Consider the following 17,285-nt stretch of genomic DNA (forward strand, 5'->3'; position numbering starts at 1 on the left):
ATGAGCTGGCCCCGTGGGTTGCGTGTGGGAATAAAGCCCCTTTCTCCCCTCCCTGCTGTTGCGCCTCCAACCAGTCACCGTGGCCAAATCTTTTATTAAGGACATTATAGAATAATACTGCCGGCGGGCGCAGATGCCTCTGTGGGAGGAAGTCGCCTCGTCTGTCTAGTCCCGCTCAGACTGGCTGGGAAGAGAAAATGTGGAGGCTTAAGAAACAAGGATGGTTGGGAGCTGGGGCGTAGTGCCCCCAAACCCATGCTTGCTGCAGCCTGACATTCAGCCTAGCGTGGAGGTAGGCTCAGGAAGTCTGTGGGGAAACCTCTGGTTTTCCAGTGATGTTCATGATGGAAGGACCGCGATGCAGGCAGGGCACTGGGAAGTGCTGGGGGTTTGTCTGGGGAGGGTTGGTGCCCGTAATGTGAAGGTCCAGGCTCCTCTGGTGATGTCCTGGAAGGATGGACAATGCATGGGTGGGGATCCCAGCTCTGTGCTGGACTGTGTCACCCCGAGGCTATTCCAGGGACTGAAAAGGGACCACGAACCGGGCTCTAGTGGACTCCCCTGGTCTTTTGCAGCCCCTGATCATACCCTGCCTGGGGTCTCATCTCCCTCATATTGTGGGCACTGGCAATCCATTTCCCATGGGCATTCAGGCCACTTATAAAGACATCATTTCCATGGCGGTTGTGCCATTGATACAGTCCGTCCCCAGGCAGTCCCTTATGAGCAGGCTTCACCGACGTGCATGCTGGGGAAGCGTTAAGCATTACACGGGCTTCACAACTGAGTAATGAACTGGCACTGGTGCAGAACGCTGGTTGCCAGCTCAGCTCTTGAATACACAACGAGAAATTCATGCTTTCGGCTGGTCGCACAAGTCATCCGCCCTTGAAACAGAGACGCTGTCATGTGAGGGCACCGTGCAACCTCCTGTTTCTTCAAGATGGGTTATTTGCAAACAGCCTGCAGGCGGGCAGACCGAGGATGATTTCCAGTCGTTTGCTGGTAATTTAGAATCGCAAACGAACTGGAGAAGTTCCCAATCTGTCTGCAGAGAAGTCAAGGTCGGGGGGGGCGGAAAAACCTGCATGGAAATATGTAAATAATAAACCTTCCTGACCGCATTAGTTGCCCATCAGGATCTCACAGGCTGACGAGGGTCCGAGCTGGGCCTGGATACTCCCACCAAGCTCAGGCAGCGATTTTGATGCTTCCTGGCTTGCTAAAGGACTGAAGGGTTGCGGGAGGTGGCCTCTTTTCAGAAGAAAGGTGAAATTCAGTTCTGGATGTTCACTATAAAGCTCATGGGATTTTCAGTGTAGGGATACGAGCTCTGGGGTCCTGAGCACATTGTAGCAGGAGATCAGCGGCATCCTCCAGAGATCTCCCCAGCTGGAGCTGGATGCAAAATCCTTGACCTAGGACCAGATGTGTAGAGTTGATGGACCTGCATTTCATCGCAGAGGGGGCTGTGCTGCGGTGGTAGGGGGTGCTTCCCACATCTACTCCTTCCAAGGGAAGGTATTTGGGTTGCGCCCTCCCAGGCTTTGGCTAAAGGCATGTGGAGGTGCCTGGATGCGACGTGCCCTTCTGATCCCTGCCCCGGAGCTCCATTCCCACCCTCCCTGCCCTTTCTTGTCTCCTGCAGGGGCTTTCCTGGTTCCTTACTTCATCATGTTGGCAATATGCGGGATCCCCATCTTCTTCATGGAGCTCTCCCTCGGCCAGTTCTCCAGCCTGGGGCCCCTTGCTGTCTGGAAGATAAGCCCGCTGTTTAAAGGTGCGTGACCCTCTTGGACAGTGAGATTCAATAGCATCTCCATCCTGCCCTCTTTCAGGCCCGTATTGGAATCAACAGTCGAAATAGTGGGAGATGTTTGGAATTTGTTTAATGTATTCAAACCATTAAGAAAAATCACAACTAAGAATTAAAAAGCAATGCAATTATCAAATGCAAATCAGACTGACAAGCTGGTCTCCATATTAGACTGGAACTAAATCAGCAAATTAGTAAGATCAGCCAACAAATATATAACGATTACCAATTCTAATAAGGCTTCCAAGGAGTTGGCTTCGGGCCCAGCTCAAGAGTTTCACCCCAATTAAAAGAAACCAAAACGTGTGAGATGAGTCACTGGCCACTGCTGTGTACGTGACGTCCAAAACCGTCCCTAAAAGAACAGGCTGGGGCGTGTCTGGAGCAGTGCCCATAGGTGTAGGCATGAACCAGGAGAAGCCAAAAAAGCACAAAGCTTATTAGATATCCAGGTTGTAGCCATAATGGTCTAGAGGCAAAAAGAAGTCAGAACTCACGGTCCAGGTGATATCTTTTATTAGACCAACTATGTTTTTGCAAAAAAAATCCTTTAATTGCAAACTTTTGGGCACAAACACCCTTCTTTGGGCACAGGAGAAAAGCTTGTCAAAGCTCTCCTGGGTAGAAATGCAAGTTCATATTTCATAGGGTGTTTGTGCCCGAAAGCTTGCAATTAAAGACAGCTTTGTTGCAAACATCTAGTTGGTCTAATGAAAGTCTCTTAGAAGACTTTGGCCTTGTACGTTCTTAGGCAACATCCCCCCCTTATGATGTTGGATCTCCTTTATTCAGTCTGCTTTATTCAGTGTCTTAGCTTGCATAGTGTCTCACGATCCCCTGGGCATGGCGGGGGGCTAGGGCTGATTTCAGACCCGCTCCCCACCGCTGGCTAGGCTTGGGAGGCGCTGCAGTAGATCAGCAGCGCCCGAAGAGAGATACCAGGCTGTCGTGTCTCTGCGGTTGCACTGAGCTGTATTTGCATCTCGCCTCCCTTAGGTATCGGGATGGGCACGATCCTGATTGTCTCTCTGGTGGCCATTTACTATAACATGATCATTGCTTATGTTCTCTTCTACCTCTTCGCGTCCCTGACAAACAACCTGCCCTGGCAGCACTGTGGCAACTGGTGGAACACCGACCTTTGCCTGGACCACCATGTCATCAAGGCGGGGAACGCGGCTCTCCCCCTCAACATCACAAACACGGTCAGCCCTAGCGAGGAGTACTGGAGGTAAGGACGGTAGCAGAGCTGACAGCCCAGAAGGACGGGGGTTGGAGAGTCCTGGAGGTGGGTTGCTCTTTGACTGCCCGGGGAGGTGTGAGGTTCCTCTTGCACACCGCTGCGGGCTGTGTCTCTGCACTAATGGAGCGGTTGCATGTGCAAAACCCGAGCTTCGCACCCTGTCTCGCTCTCCGCATTCAATAAGAGTGTGGCAGTCACGGATGCAGGCGTGCTCTGCCCTGTCGCTCAAGCAGTAGAGGCGCCCAGGGGCTCCAGCTCAGCATCTGCATGGATGTAGCTCTGGTTTGCTGCATGCGGGCTAGTTTCCTCCGAATCACAGTCAGCAATAAAGCACTAAAGACCAGGCTGTTTTTCCAGCTGTTTTAGCAGGTGGCTGCCTTGCAAGGGAAACTCTTGTGGGGACTAAGGTTTTGCTGCCTGTTACATAAACCAGGTGGTGGTGGTTTGTGGGTTGTCATCAACAGCCGTCCCACTGTGTATATCGGAGTCAATCATTTTCTCACTCTTCCTGTGTTTGCGGCTAAGTTGGGAATTCGAGCAGTTGCTGGATCAGGGTGCCCGCCCAGCACTGCCAGGTACCGGCGAGCTGGTGGGGGATGCGGGTCCATTTGCACGGGTGGCCACGTTCGAAGAAATTCATAGGATGATAGGAAAGTAGGGGACCTCATGAGGCCATGTAGTCCAGGCCTTTGCTTAAGGTAGGACCGTTCCTGACTTAAACCGTCCCAGCCAAGTGTCTGTCCAACCTACTCTTGAAAACTTCCAAAGACAGAGATTTCACAGTATCTCTAGGCAGCCTGCTTCACGCCCAGGCAGAGAGTCCCTCCTCGTCTCCAATCTAAATTTTCCCTGATGAAGCTTAAAACCATTGCTCCTAGTCCTGTCCCCTATGGTCATGGAGGAAAACCCATCTCCATCCTCTCTGTAGTCACCCTTCAGGTCCTTGAAGATTGGTTTCATGCCACAATATATGCCCGGTCTAACAGGGGGGTAGCCCAGGAGTGAGGCTCCGTCTAGAGATCGAGATGTTTGGGGGGTCTCTGGGCCTGTTCGAGTCCCTTGTTTTGGGCTGATTTCACATGGACTAGATGGAGCGGGACCTCAAAACAGGTCCTTGATATCATTCACGTTAGCTGATGTAGGAGCACAGCGTTCCCCGTAGGCCTCCCAAATGTAGGGCTTCGCTTAGACCCTTGTCCTGCATAGGACAGCCCTTGCCAAGAGATAGTTCAGTATCCTTCACCTCGGCAGGGTCAAGGGTAGATTTAGATGTTGAAGTCAGGATGAGACCTCGGAAAGGAGAGCTCGTCTCTGCTATGCTGCTGGAGGGGGGGGCACGGCCAGTTTATTGATGGTTCTCCTTTTGCCCTAGCCGCTATGTTCTTCATATCCAAGGGAGCTCTGGGATCGGGGATCCTGGGAGAATCCGCTGGAATCTGTGCCTGTGCCTCCTCCTTTCTTGGGTCATTGTATATCTCTGCATCCTGAAGGGAGTCAAGTCCTCCGGCAAGGTAAGCGGAGCAGCAGCAGTCCTCTTTCTCAGCCGCCCCATCCTTGGCTTTGCAGGAATGGACTTGGGGAAGTAAAGGGATCTATTTCAGTGATCCACCCACGGGCGAGCCTGTGTGTAGGCTGGAAGCAGTCGATTAACTAGCCGACCTGCTAGATCCAGTGGCTGCAAATGGGCACGGTTTGGAGAAGGGGTAGTTTGCCAATCTAGCGTCTCCCTCCCAGAACTCAGGGGCCCTGCTTCCCCTGCCTGGATTTCGTGGCACTGCCCGTCGAGTGGCGTTAGCTGCTCTCTAGCTCTACCACGATGACCCAGGCAACACAGCCGTGCCTAGCTCGCGGGACCACGTAGCAGGGAGATGCACGACGACACAGATGTCTCACTCGCCTACGACTGTGCTGTTCGAGCTCCTGTTCGGGGCGAGCTGCTCCCGCCGCGAGCTCACCCGGAGGCGTGCGCGCTCTTCTTGCAGGTCGTGTACTTCACTGCCACGTTTCCGTACCTCATCCTGCTCATGCTGCTCGTCCGCGGCGTGACCCTGGACGGGGCCTGGAAAGGGATCAAGTTTTATCTCACGCCCCAGTTTGACCACCTGCTGTCTTCCAAGGTGAGCAGGCCTTTCCCGTGTGCTCTTCTCACCCCAAGGGTGGCCAAAATTCGGACTTCTGCTGGGTGGAGGGAGGACTTGGTGATGGGCTTTATAAAAGCGACGAGCCCTACTTTACTGAGTATGGTGTGATGCAAAACAGCTTGCAACAGCTCCAAGTCTCTTCCCTGACCTCAAAGCCCTCCATTCCTGGGCTTTTCCCATGGCCATGAGCATGTGCCCGTCAAGCCACGTGGAAACTTCCTTTGTCCTCTGTCTCTGCCTCTTGTCTTCTTCCTCGCTCACACGTGTGCACAGGACTCAGCCAAAGCCCCTCCTCACCCCAGACATTTGAATTCCCGAGCAGTTTTTCACTGACTTTCGGGTTGGGAGGAGACACACGCTTATCTGCCTCTGACAACTCCCTTAAATGAAGGACAGGGGTCAACGGCGTCATGATAGAAGGAGGGAATGGGTTTTAGTGACAAGGGCCAGGGTGGGATTTGCTTTATCTGCTGCATCTCCATGCAGGTCTGGGCAGCAGGGTACTGAAAATGCATGGATAGAAACCTTGAATGCCGCAGCAGGTCAAGCTGGTTATAGCTGGCTCCAATTAACACTCCTGTCAGCTGCCTGCTTGTCAGAAGGAGGTGTAAAATCATTTCCTTTTGAAAGAAGGAAAAAAACAACAACCCACGCACACACACAGAGGGGAAAAAAGCCCCTCAAAAAACCCCAAACTGCAAACAATTTCTAGCCAGTCAGGATCTCAATGCTGCCACAAAGGGACGGTGGCTTTTGGGAGGTCCAGGCAGGCCTGCACTTTGCCAGATGCTGAAGCCTGAATGAATAAAAGGGGCTAAATTCAGGTCCTTCCCATCACCAGCTGCTGCAGAGGAAGAGCTCCTGGGCAGACGTGAAACAGGCCCTGCCTTTACGGTGATGGGCTGTTGGTAGAGCAGCCCGAGGGAGGCAATCACTAATCAGCTGCATTGAGGTTGAATTGTCTCCTCTTTTTGGGAGCTCCCAGGTCCAAGAAGCACTTTCATTGCAAAGAGCTGAAGTCCAAACACCTTGCTCTGAGAGAGGACGGTCAGGGCTGGAGACCAAGGCCGCATGTTGTGGGCAGCCGGGAGCGGGGTGTCAGTGGGAAGCAAATCCCCGGGAGAGCAGAGCTGTGTGAGTTGGTCTAGTGGGGGCAGAGGTGATGAGTGGAGATGTGCACGTGCCAGAGGAGTCACGGGTGAACCACATCCTGTCCTGGCCTCATAACGGCCTTGAGGCGCTCTGCTTCTCTCTGGTTTTCCCCCTGCAGGTGTGGATAGAAGCCGCTTTGCAGATCTTCTACTCCCTCGGGGTGGGCTTTGGGGGGCTGCTTACCTTTGCCTCCTACAACACCTTCCACCAGAATATTTACAGGTGGGTTTCCAGGCTAGGGTGGGGCGGAAACCAAGCATGGGGAAGCCCTATCCAGAAGGGAAGCCACATAGGATGGGGCCTCCTGGGTGGGTCTGAGTCAGGGAGATACAGGGAGGATGGGAGTTCGAGTCAAGCTGGAGGGCAGCATTGCCCGAGACCCACAGGCCACTGTAAAGAGAGAGACCTGTGTCCTCTGACATGCAAGCGGGGCCTTCCCCTTGCACAGCCCACCCTCTGAGTGCCTCTTCCATCCCTCCGGTCTCCTTCCACAGTGCGCGGAGGAGCAGGAAGCCTGCTCGGCCAGTACACAGGTTGTTTCACAGCCGCACCGAGCCGATGGCCCAAGCTGGGTGTTCTCCCAGATGCACCAGTCATCCAAGGAGAGGACCCCTGCGCAAGGTGGATCAGCACCAGCGGCCTGTCCTCTGGGTCCCAGGCCCCATTAGCTGTGGCCTTTCTCTTGTGTTGCTGGGACTTGCGCGGTCTCAGCGTGACGGGGACGTGCTCACTTTGTCTGCTTTCCTCTCCTGCAGGGACACGTTCATCGTCACCCTGGGCAATGCCATCACCAGCATCTTGGCGGGGTTTGCCATCTTCTCCGTTCTGGGCTACATGTCGCAGGAACTCGGCGTTCCCGTGGACAAAGTAGCAAAAGCAGGTCAGACTGAAACATAGTCCTGCCTTTCTTCTTTTCTTGGTGGGGGGTGCAGGGGTGTGGGTGTATACACGAGTGTGCAGGTGCACATATGTGTGTTTGCATGTTGGGGAGCACAGTCAGGTGGAACATGTTAGCAAGGATCCTGGGTGTTATAAAGGGCTTCTCTGGAGGACTGTGGAGCATTAGATGAAGGGTGAGGCCACAGTCTTCCTTTCGAATGGAGACCGGGGAGGCACAGCAGAATAGAGGGATGTGTCAAGGTCACACTGCAGCTCATGATGGATCCTAACCTCTGACCTCTCTATCCCCAGCTGAGGATTTAGGGATCTGAACTGGCCACCTCAGCAGCTAGGACAGGCAGGCACTTGCCTGGGCAAGGAGGAAACAGGGTGTCTCCATGCCTCCTGCATGGTTGCAGTCACCGGGAACATGGGGCAGTGGACCGCCAGCCGCGGCCTCGCTCAGCATTTCCAGCTGACTCTTCCTCTGCCACGTCTCTGTCTGTCCCCCCCCCGGGGCATTGCTTTTGCTTGCAGCCTTCTGGCTCTTCTCCGCAGAGCGGCTTCGCTGCATCCCTGCCGGGAGTCCTAGCAGCAGCCCAAATGCCAGCCTGCGGGGTCCGGATTAATGGATTCAGAGGAAAGGTCAGAAGGGACTGCTGTGCTCATCTGGTCTGACCCCCTTCCTCTGTGCAACCCAGGCCACCCTGGGCTCCGTCCTGTTGCAAGGCGGGTGCCTATTTTAGAGCAGAAGCCAACCATTGCTACCCTAGGTCTGTGGCTGTGATGCTTAAATGCCCTCTGGTTTATAAGTATGCCCCTTTTCCCTAGTCTGAACAGATCTGGCTCCAGCCTCCGGCCATTGCAGATACATGAAAGATCTGGATGGATCTTTCTCTGATGGATCTATTATTAAAGCCCTGCTCCTCACATAGGTCCTGGCAAACTGTGACCAAGCCAGCTCTTCACTTTCTCTTCCATACGCTATGTAGACAGAGCTCCCAGTCTCTCACATGGCTTCCACCCTTTGATATCGTTCTCAGACTTCTTCTCCTCATCCTCTCCAGTGTATAAGCATCCTCCTGGCACTGTGGATGCCAGAAGTGGATGCATTACTTCAGGGCTAAACACACAGAAGTCATAGGACTTCCCCATCCCATTCAAGATCCCATTGCACTGAGTTCTTGGGTTAAGTAGATTGTCTACCATGAACCTCAAACCTAGGAGAGAGCCCCATCCTTTCTGTACAGCCCTCAGTCTTCACTCCTGGACATCAGACATTGCATCTGGCCATAATGCCTACCTGAATCTGGTTGCAAAGCGATCCAGGCTGCTCTGTGTCAGCCTTCATCACTTCCCCTTCCTCCAATCCGTGTCTCATCTGCAAACTTCATTTGCAGGGATGAACGTGTTCCCCTGAGTTACTGAGACCACTGTTAGCAAGCAGAGCGCTGAGAAGGATCCCACTAAAAATGCAGCTGCTCAATTAGGACCCCCCTGTATAGCTGCTCGGTGGTATGTAGGAGCTAGTAGCCAGCACTGATGCCACTACATGAGCCCTGTGTTGGTTGTGCATGGCTTGATCGAAATGTCGTGCTATACCTGTCAGCAATCCTAAAGACCATGCTGCAAGGGGGTCTATTTTCCATACGACTGGGGCAAAAAGGAGGCTAGGATGTGAGAACAGCCAGAGGCAGCTCAGGGCCTGGGCTCTGCGCTCTGATGAGACACGTGCGGTTTATGGGGCCAGGCGAGCCAGGCGTGGAAGTAAGTACCTCTGTAGTTGTGGCTGAAGGTAGGGGGAGAAAAGGGCAGCTGCCCAGACCGGCCTTCCAGCTGCACCAACGAAGAGAACGGTGCCCCTGGCAGGAAGGACCCCATTCACTGTGCCATCCTCTACCTGTCCCCTAGGTCCCGGCTTGGCATTCGTGGTGTACCCTCAGGCCATGACCATGCTTCCTCTCTCTCCATTCTGGTCTTTCCTTTTCTTCTTCATGCTGCTGACCCTGGGCCTGGACAGCCAGGTAAGGACGCAGGCTGCTGGGCAGAGATGTGACCCGCGCCCCGGCATGTGGCTCACGTCACTCAGAGCCCTCTCCCCTCCCTTGTATGCAGTTTGCCTTCATGGAAACCATCGTTACTGCGGTGACGGATGAGTTTCCTTATTACCTGCGGCCCAAGAAGGCCTTCTTCTCGGCCGTCATCTGCATCGTCCTGTTCTTGATGGGGCTCATTCTCACAACAGAGGTAAGCAGAGCCCACCGCGCCTGGGGTTTCCAGGTGCTCCCATCATGGAGGAGCTGCAAGGAGGAAGTTGGCCAGATATGCAATCACCTGTGGTGGGGACTGAGTCACAGAGATCTGGACAGAAGTTCAATAAACTGATTTAACTTAAATCAGTTAAGTCTGATACTGCATCTATCCAGGTTAAACTGGTTTCAGCCATTTTGAAAGTGGTTTATGTGCACTGAACTGTTGTCGTGTGACAGATCTGGACCAGTTTCTGATCACTTATGCCAGTTTAAGTGGAACTTCTGTCCCTAGCCAGAGAAGGGAGGGTACTGGGAAAGATGAGCAGAGCTCCCCATGAGAGCTGGCAGTGTCTCGGACAGCCATTCTCAGCAGAGGATTTATCCAGGCCTCAACCCCGGTTTCTTTTATTAAATACCATTATGGAGATTGCATATGGTTGAGATCTGAGCTGGGTTTGGCCAGCAGACCAGCACAACCAGATGGGAGACCTGGACATTAGCTCTCTTTGAATCTCTGAGAAGGAGCATGGGAGGCTTTGGGGTGGAAAGTGAGAGGGTTTGAAGCAGGGGGCCTTGCTCTGGGGATATAGCACCCCTCCGGGAAGGCTGGTGCCTTGTCCTTCTCCCCCTCCAGGGTGGGATGTACTGGCTGGTGCTGCTGGATGACTACAGTGCCGGGTTTGGACTCATGGTGGTGGTGATCACGACCTGCCTGGTGGTGACCCGCATCTACGGTGAGGAGACGGGCATTGCGACGCAGCCGGGGTGGAGGACAAAGCGTGAGGGGCAGCAGAGATGGGGCTGCGGCAGCAGGGTGCAGGAACAAGGGGGCTCCGGGGCGGGGTGATCAGCCCCTTAGTGCAAGGCTTGTGCTGTAGCATGGCCGAGCAGTGAGGCCCATGCCCATGCCCGGGGAGGCTATTGGCAGCAGGCATGCGGGCTCACCCCTGATGCTTCCCCTCTGCCTCTCCAGGAATGAAGCGGTTCTGCCGGGATATCCACATGATGCTGGGGTTCAAACCCGGGCGCTACTTCCAAGCCTGCTGGATGTTCCTGTCCCCAGTGATGATGATGGTAACCGGGGTGGCCCTGTGGGTATTGTTCAAGCTGCTCCATGTGATAAGGGTCAGTGCCTTTTGGGCCAGATCCCTTTCCAAGACTCCCCTCTCTTTTACTTTGCACCTTGGTATCTTTGTCTTGGCCGTGGACCTCCACTCGGCACTGTCTGACCAGGTCCACGTCACCCCTTGCAATCCCAGGCGAGAAAGCCCTGGGGCGGGGGGTCCCAGCAGGGTCTGGGTGGGAACCTGAAGGCCTTGGCAGGGTTTGCACGGACTCATCTGTTGGACTCCCCCCTGCCCTGTGCTGCAGGCCCTGCTAGTCTACAACATCATCAAGTACCAGCCCTCGGAGTACGGCAGTTACCACTTCCCCCACTGGGCCGAGGTCCTGGGCATCCTCATGGGGCTCTTCTCCTGCCTGATGATCCCCGCGGGGATGGTGTTGGCGGTGCTCCGAGAAGAGGGGACGCTGTGGGAGGTGAGTGACAGGCAGGGGCCAGCATCTGTGTGCGCCCCGGGGTGGGGGTAGGGGTCACTTCTCACGCCGGGGCTCCCCGCGTCTCCCCCAACCTGTTCCATGCCACAGCTTGTTTTGCGAAAGTCCCACTCCTGCGTACAAGACAAGCCCTTCCCAGTCATTTAGGGCCTTTTCAGCCATATCTCAGCAGGGTTTTGCTGGCAGGACCCTCTAGGCTCTCCCAGTGACTGAGAACAGGGCATTGCTAATAGCCAAGAGGTTAGACAAAGGATTGGTCTGGGATGGTTTGCACAGGCCTGATCCTGCCTTGGGCAGGGGTTGCACCAGATGTGACCTCTGGAGGTCCCTTCCAGCCCAAATTCTCCGTGAATCACTGCCGGGTGGACCAGCCAGGCCCAGCCTGCCCTTGCTCTGGCTTTGCACTGCGTGTCTCCTAGGGGATGTCTTCTACCCCCATGGTTTTTCCTTGACATGGCAGAGGTGCACCTTGCAGACTGACTGAAACAGGGAGTGGTGAGGTCACGCTGCGCAGCAGACTCCCGTGTGTTTTTACCGTGGCGTGTGGCACCCTCTAGTGGGGTCCGTTTGCACAGACCGGGGGCCGTCGTCATCCTTATTTGAGATGTGGAGCCAGGTTAATAATAATCCACAGAGCAAGCAGCCTCTGCCTGGGGGCTCTGCCTTGCCCTGCAGTGACACGCTGCTGCACGGGGGCTGCTAGCATGTGTGGCACAGGTGTGTTTGCACTGCTGTAAGGAAGTGCCCGGTGGACACTCAGCAGGTCTGGGATAGGAGCCTGTGCAACCCACCCACAGGAAATCAGTGCTGGGCAAAGTCTGGCTGGCATGTGCCAGAGCCAGCCACGCAGAGCTTGTTCTGAGCCCCCGTTCCCACCCCGAGCCGTAGGGCGACGAACAACAAAAGGGGAGCGCTGGAAGTAATGGATCTGTTTAGATGCCCCAAATGGTCCCCCCCTTGCTGGCTGCACACACAACCCCTAGGGCTGGGACAGACATTGCATAAAACGGTTTGCCCCAAACCAGTTAAGTCTGATACTGCATTCAACCAGGTTTATCTTAAAACCAGTTTCAGCCATTTTGAAACTGGTTTATGCGCACTGAACTTCTGTTGTGTTACAGGTTCAAACCAGTTTCTGATCACTTAAACCAGTTTGTGTGTCATGTCTGCCCCTAGATCCCCAAATTTGCATTTGCTTGTGACCCCTGGTCAGCCCTTAGCCCCAGGCAGGCACCGAGGCTTTGCTTGAAGAGCGGCAGAGCCCTGCTGCCCGGAGGCTAAGCCATGGAGGCGGCTAGAGGAAGGGTTATGGGGTGCCCAGGGGTCCTTGTCCCCTGGCAGAGCGAACACATGCAGCAGAGAGGGCTCAGGTGCCCGCTGGATCTAAATGTCTCCCCTGCTTTGGCAGAGGGGGGCAGTGACTCTAGCGCCCTGCGCTAGGTTAAGTTAAGGAACCGCCAGGAAAGTCCATCTCAGCCCGAACGTATTGCACAGCAAAGCAGCTCTCCGCACGGATCCTGCCTAAGCACAGAGCCCCCCACCCCACGCGGACCCAGAGCAGCCAAAACGCCGCCTGCAGCTGCAGGGCTTTTATACTGAGACAGGGCTTTCTCCCTGCCCCTTCACTCTTGACGGAAGGGTGGTGTAGCCAATCCCTGCCCTCTGTGCCACAGCAGTCTCCTCCCCCTTTTCTGCAAGCAGCTGTTTCTGCTGGAGGCTTGGAGTGGGGGCTTCTCATTAGCTACGGGAGCAGTTCACCTGGCCGCATGGGGCTCTTGCTGCGGGTGGGGGTGAGGAAGTGAAGGGAGGGCACGTGTATATTATGCATGGAAGAGCTTACCCCACGAAGGGGCAGAACAGCATGCCTGGGGCTGTTAGCCCGCGAGGAGCCCCTGCAGGAAAGGACTCCATCTCCTACAGCTTTCCCCCTCCAGGCTGGGGCTGGGATCCAGCTCTCCTTCCTCCCCAACCTGCTTTTCCAGACCTGGCACCATAAGCCCCTGGACCTGACAGGTGGTTTGCCTCCCCTGGGTGTATTGCCCGGAGACCCGCTGTGCTCATCGCACAGATGCAAACATAAGGTTGGAAAGCTGCAGTGCTGGGGGAAGGCGTTCCCCCAGCTCCCCTCCAGCCTTGCGCCCCACTGGGCTGTCCTCAGGGTCCCGATCCGCCAAGGATCTCATTGGGTCAGTGGGCATCAGGCCCTTAGGGGGACCTGAGGCTGTGCCTGGGGCATGGCTAGGAACAGGGACGTTCCCCTCTCTGGTGATGGGCCCTGTTGCATTGCTTTTGTCGGGGAATCTCCTGCTGCCCCACCCAGGGCACAGATAAACCCACCACCCTTACCATCAGGGTGCCCACTCCTGCCACCCTGCCCTTCATCTCCTGCTTGCACTCGCAGAGAGTCCAGCAGGCCAGCCGGCCGACCATGGACTGGGGCCCATCCTTGGAGGAGGACAGGACCGGGATGTACGTGACCACCTTGGTGGGCAGCCAGTCCCCCAAGCCCTTGATGGTGCACATGAGGAAGTACGGGGGCATCACCAGCTACGAGAACACGGCCATCGAGGTGGACAAGGAGATAGAGGAGGAGGAGTCCATGATGTGAGGAGGCCGCGAGCCCTGCGGGGAAAGGAGAACGGGGCAAGGGGGTCCTCTCCCCATGAACTTGCACAGTTGCACTTGGGCTTGCGGGCCTGTCCAGGCGTGGTCGGAAGCAGCCCCTGGCACACCCCGGCCTCTCCAGAGACGTCTGCGGAGACTCCCAGTGTCGTGGAGGTTCTCGTTCAGTGTGGCAAGCTGTGTCATGACTCCGTGTGTTCGTGTGCCAGTGTCCGGTCCCCACCCCTCCCTTCCCTTTGCACAGACAGCGCTGGGTGCAAGGGAGCGGAGAACAAGGCTCCTCGAGAGGTTTCCCCTTTTTGCTGCCCCTCATCTAACTCTGATGCCCAACAGACATTCTGCAGAAAGGCCTTCTTCACTAAGGCTCAACAAGAAACTCTTGCTTTCAAAAGGTGCCACTTGTGCCCTCTCTCCTGGGAGCTCGAGCCCCACTTTGAGGTGAATCCAGAACCCCAGGGGAAGGGGGTTTAGGAGCCCTCCCTACTGACTGGGGCTGGAGATGGGGCAGAGCCTCTGGCTTTTGGCTCTCTCTCCCCCCCAGGACAGGCCATGGAGAGGGGTCTCTGCATGACCACCCTTTTCACACATGCTAAGAACAGAGTCCTGGCAGGTGGGGGCCCATTAGCCCCTGTCCAGGTGCCAGTGGTCTCCGTTTGTTGGGTGATGCACGCTGGGCCATCATGGTCCTGCAGCCCCTGGGGTGCGGGTCTGGGGGAGGAGGAAGGGGCTGTCCTGCCCATGATGAATGAGGAGAGGATGGGGGTGTGAAAGGGGGGATTTGCATCTGAATGGCCCCTTGGGGAGATGGGCGCAGAGGCAGGGCCCTCTCCAGTTAGGGCCAGGAAGCCACCCCGTCTCCTCCCCAGCGGAGTCCGCTCCCCGTGGGCACAGGCACAGGGCCAGCGAACGAGGGAGCAGCCTCTCCAGGCTCGCGCAGCCTTGGCTTGGAGTCAGTGCATCCCTGGCCTGGACACTTGCTGCCCCCACGTGCCCCCTCCACCCACTGTCTGTGTTCCCGGGAGTGGGTGGCTGCGCCGGGTGCTTCCCCGTGCCTCAGCCCGCCGGGGCTGGCAGCATCTCCGCGTGCGGTGCCCGTGTCAGGCGCTCATCTCCTGCTGGCTCCTGTGTCTGGAGGGGGCAGGTGCCCTCTTTGAAGGCACTGCCCCAGCCGTGCCCCCTGGCATCCGGCAGGGCCGTGGTCCCCACGTGTGTTCGCTGGTGTGCGTGTCCCCTCGGCTCCGCAGTAAACACCAGTGATGCATCCGTTTGTGCCTGCTGTGCTCCCAGCACAATCCCCCTCTTCCTCTCTCTGTCCTTTGCACTATTAAAGCACCTAGTGCAATTGTGTCTAACTGCCGCCACGTGAGAAAGAATTGTTATTTCCTCGGGGGACTCTGCAGTGCCTTTCAGATCCCTTCATTTAGAGCTCAGACTTTTCCCCCTATGCTGGACTCAAACAAATACGAACACCAGCCCCGGCAGGTTCAGGCTCTATCCCTGCAGTCCTAGAAGCCATCTGGGCCTGGTGGCTTCCTTGGGTAACCAGGGGCCGTGGCAGAGAGGTCACCGGTCCCTGATCATTTGCTCTGCTTTTTCCTCCAGGTTTTGAGGCACCAGAAGCAGAAGCCTCTGCTGCTCCCAGACAGGCAGTGGTTCAGAGCACGTTTGTCCTGGGCAGGCTAAATGCACAGGAGGCAACCCCTACCAATTCAGGGGAAGGCAGGTCTCCAGAGAGACCTTTCCCTGGGAGGGGATGGGCAATGGCTGTGGGTCAGGGACACAAAGGACACGGCTCCCTTCCCGACTTGGCCCAGCACCGCCTTTGCACTCCTCTCACCGCAGCTTCCTGGCTTGGAGGATGGGGGGCACTGACTTCTACCCCCAGCTCTGCCCAAACAGGACCCATGCCCTTCTGCACATCCCAGCAGCCCAACCCCTTCCTTGATGCCTGCTCAAGCCCCCAGGTGCACTCATGGGTGGGCAAGGAGAGACGCCGAGGGCAAAATCCAGGTCTGCTCTCTGGGGCATCCTGGTATCCCAGGCTACCTGAGTGCCGGCAGAGGCGGCAGTCGTTCCAGAGGTGCCCAGCTGTGCTGACTCCAGCAGGCGGGCGCGTGGCTGCATTAGCAGCTGGGGCCGGGGAGAGACATAGCTATTTCCCACCACTTTTTGCCCTAATGGAAATGGCACGTTTAATGATTTCCCCTCTGCAATACGGCATCTCTCGCTCAGCTCAGGGCTGGGTGGGTCTCGCTCTCCTGCCTGGTATCTCGCTGGCGCCCCATCCCACCTTCAAGGGACGACAAACCGAGGATGCGTGGGAGATGTGCTTCCCCATGTGCCCCGATAGCTCGGGGCCTGGACAGAGTGCAAGGGGCTTAGAAGAGCAATAGGAGGTGAAGGGACAGATGACCCTCGCGCCAAGGACCCTGGTTGAGACGGGCACAGTGCTTGATGTGCTCCGGGGTAAAGCACTTCAGGTGACATCTCTCCTCCCAACCTGCACTTCTCTCTCTCATCTCTTCCCCTCCCAGCTCCTAAGGGAAATCCCACGATTGCAGCCAACAGACCCGAAACAAGCTCCGTAGCCCCGGGCTGCAGGCAAGCCCTTGCTGAAGGCAACTCTTCAGCCTTGAGGAATGGCTGAATGGCCCATGTCTGTCCTGGCATAGCCTGGTGTGATACGGGCAGCAGTGTGGGAGGCGCTGGGGCCGGCCCTGCTGTGTCGCTGGTGGGGCCAGGCTTGGAAATGCTGTGAGGAAGGGACGCCAGGAGCCATCTAGGCCTCCGCAGCCTCCCATATTGGTGCGGGGAGTGGTGCAGAGCCATGCTTCTCCTTTCCGCTGACTCCGCGCCTCTCCGGGTCCAGCCTGGGTTGGCTGCTGGGATGCGGGTCCCGGGGCCACGGAGTTAAGTGGGGGATATTCCTGCCCCGGCCACGGGGATCGTCTTCCCAACTATTTGACGCCCATTGCTCGGCTGGAACGGAGGAAGGATGCGGACACTCAGTCTACCAGAAACCCCTCTCCTCTGACCTCTGGCCTCGCTCCTGCCCCATGGCGGGGCAGAACGAGCTGTGCCCAGGGCCCAGGGGTTAATCATTAGAGGCCTGTCATAAAGGTGGCGTTGGTGGAAAGTTCAGTTGAGGGTGGGGGCTGAGCCAGGTGCAATAAAGATTTATGGCCGGGGGGAACGACTTGCTCTAACCTTGACACTGTTTACCCACAAGGAGGCGTCAGCACCGAGTTTTATGGTGCCCACGGCCAGCCATTGGGCGAGCGTGGGGAACCTGGGAGCGGATTGGCTCAGGAGAAGGGAGCTGCCAGCGGATTGGCTTCAGAAGAGAGACCCATGCAACAGAAGGTGCTCATTGGCTCGAGCGAGGGCAGCTAGGGCAGGGCGAATTGAATTGCTGGCTTGCTAATCTTGGGCCGGGAGGTGCAGCATGTCGGGATGATGGGCTGCCCCCGTGGCCCTGTCTCCTCTCTCCCAGACCCTTCTGCCTTGCCCCCAATGGGTCACCTCGACGTTGGGTCCGTCCCCAGCCTGCCTCAAGATCCAGGGGGTTCAGAAAGGGGGTTTGGGTGAAGCTGAATCTCCCCGGTTGTAGGAGCATCCGGCAG

The 17,285-nt window shown here is 56.4% G+C and overlaps 1 protein-coding gene across 1 annotated transcript; it reads left to right on the plus strand.

The window, feature by feature from the left end:
- Positions 1-857: 857 nt before the first annotated feature.
- On the plus strand, positions 858-14,128 carry SLC6A7 (solute carrier family 6 member 7). Its single transcript, XM_059712913.1, has 13 exons — positions 858-1,005; positions 1,649-1,780; positions 2,813-3,047; positions 4,432-4,570; positions 5,042-5,176; positions 6,471-6,574; positions 7,108-7,232; positions 9,143-9,255; positions 9,347-9,478; positions 10,118-10,217; positions 10,457-10,557; positions 10,855-11,022; positions 13,442-14,128. Exons 2-13 carry the CDS (start codon positions 1,675-1,677, stop codon positions 13,646-13,648), a joined length of 1,665 nt encoding a protein of 554 aa, XP_059568896.1. The 5' UTR covers positions 858-1,005; positions 1,649-1,674; the 3' UTR covers positions 13,649-14,128.
- The last annotated feature ends 3,157 nt before the right edge of the window (positions 14,129-17,285 follow it).

This window comes from Alligator mississippiensis, chromosome 9 (genome assembly GCF_030867095.1).
Source record: "Alligator mississippiensis isolate rAllMis1 chromosome 9, rAllMis1, whole genome shotgun sequence".
NCBI classification, from domain to species: domain Eukaryota; kingdom Metazoa; phylum Chordata; order Crocodylia; family Alligatoridae; genus Alligator; species Alligator mississippiensis.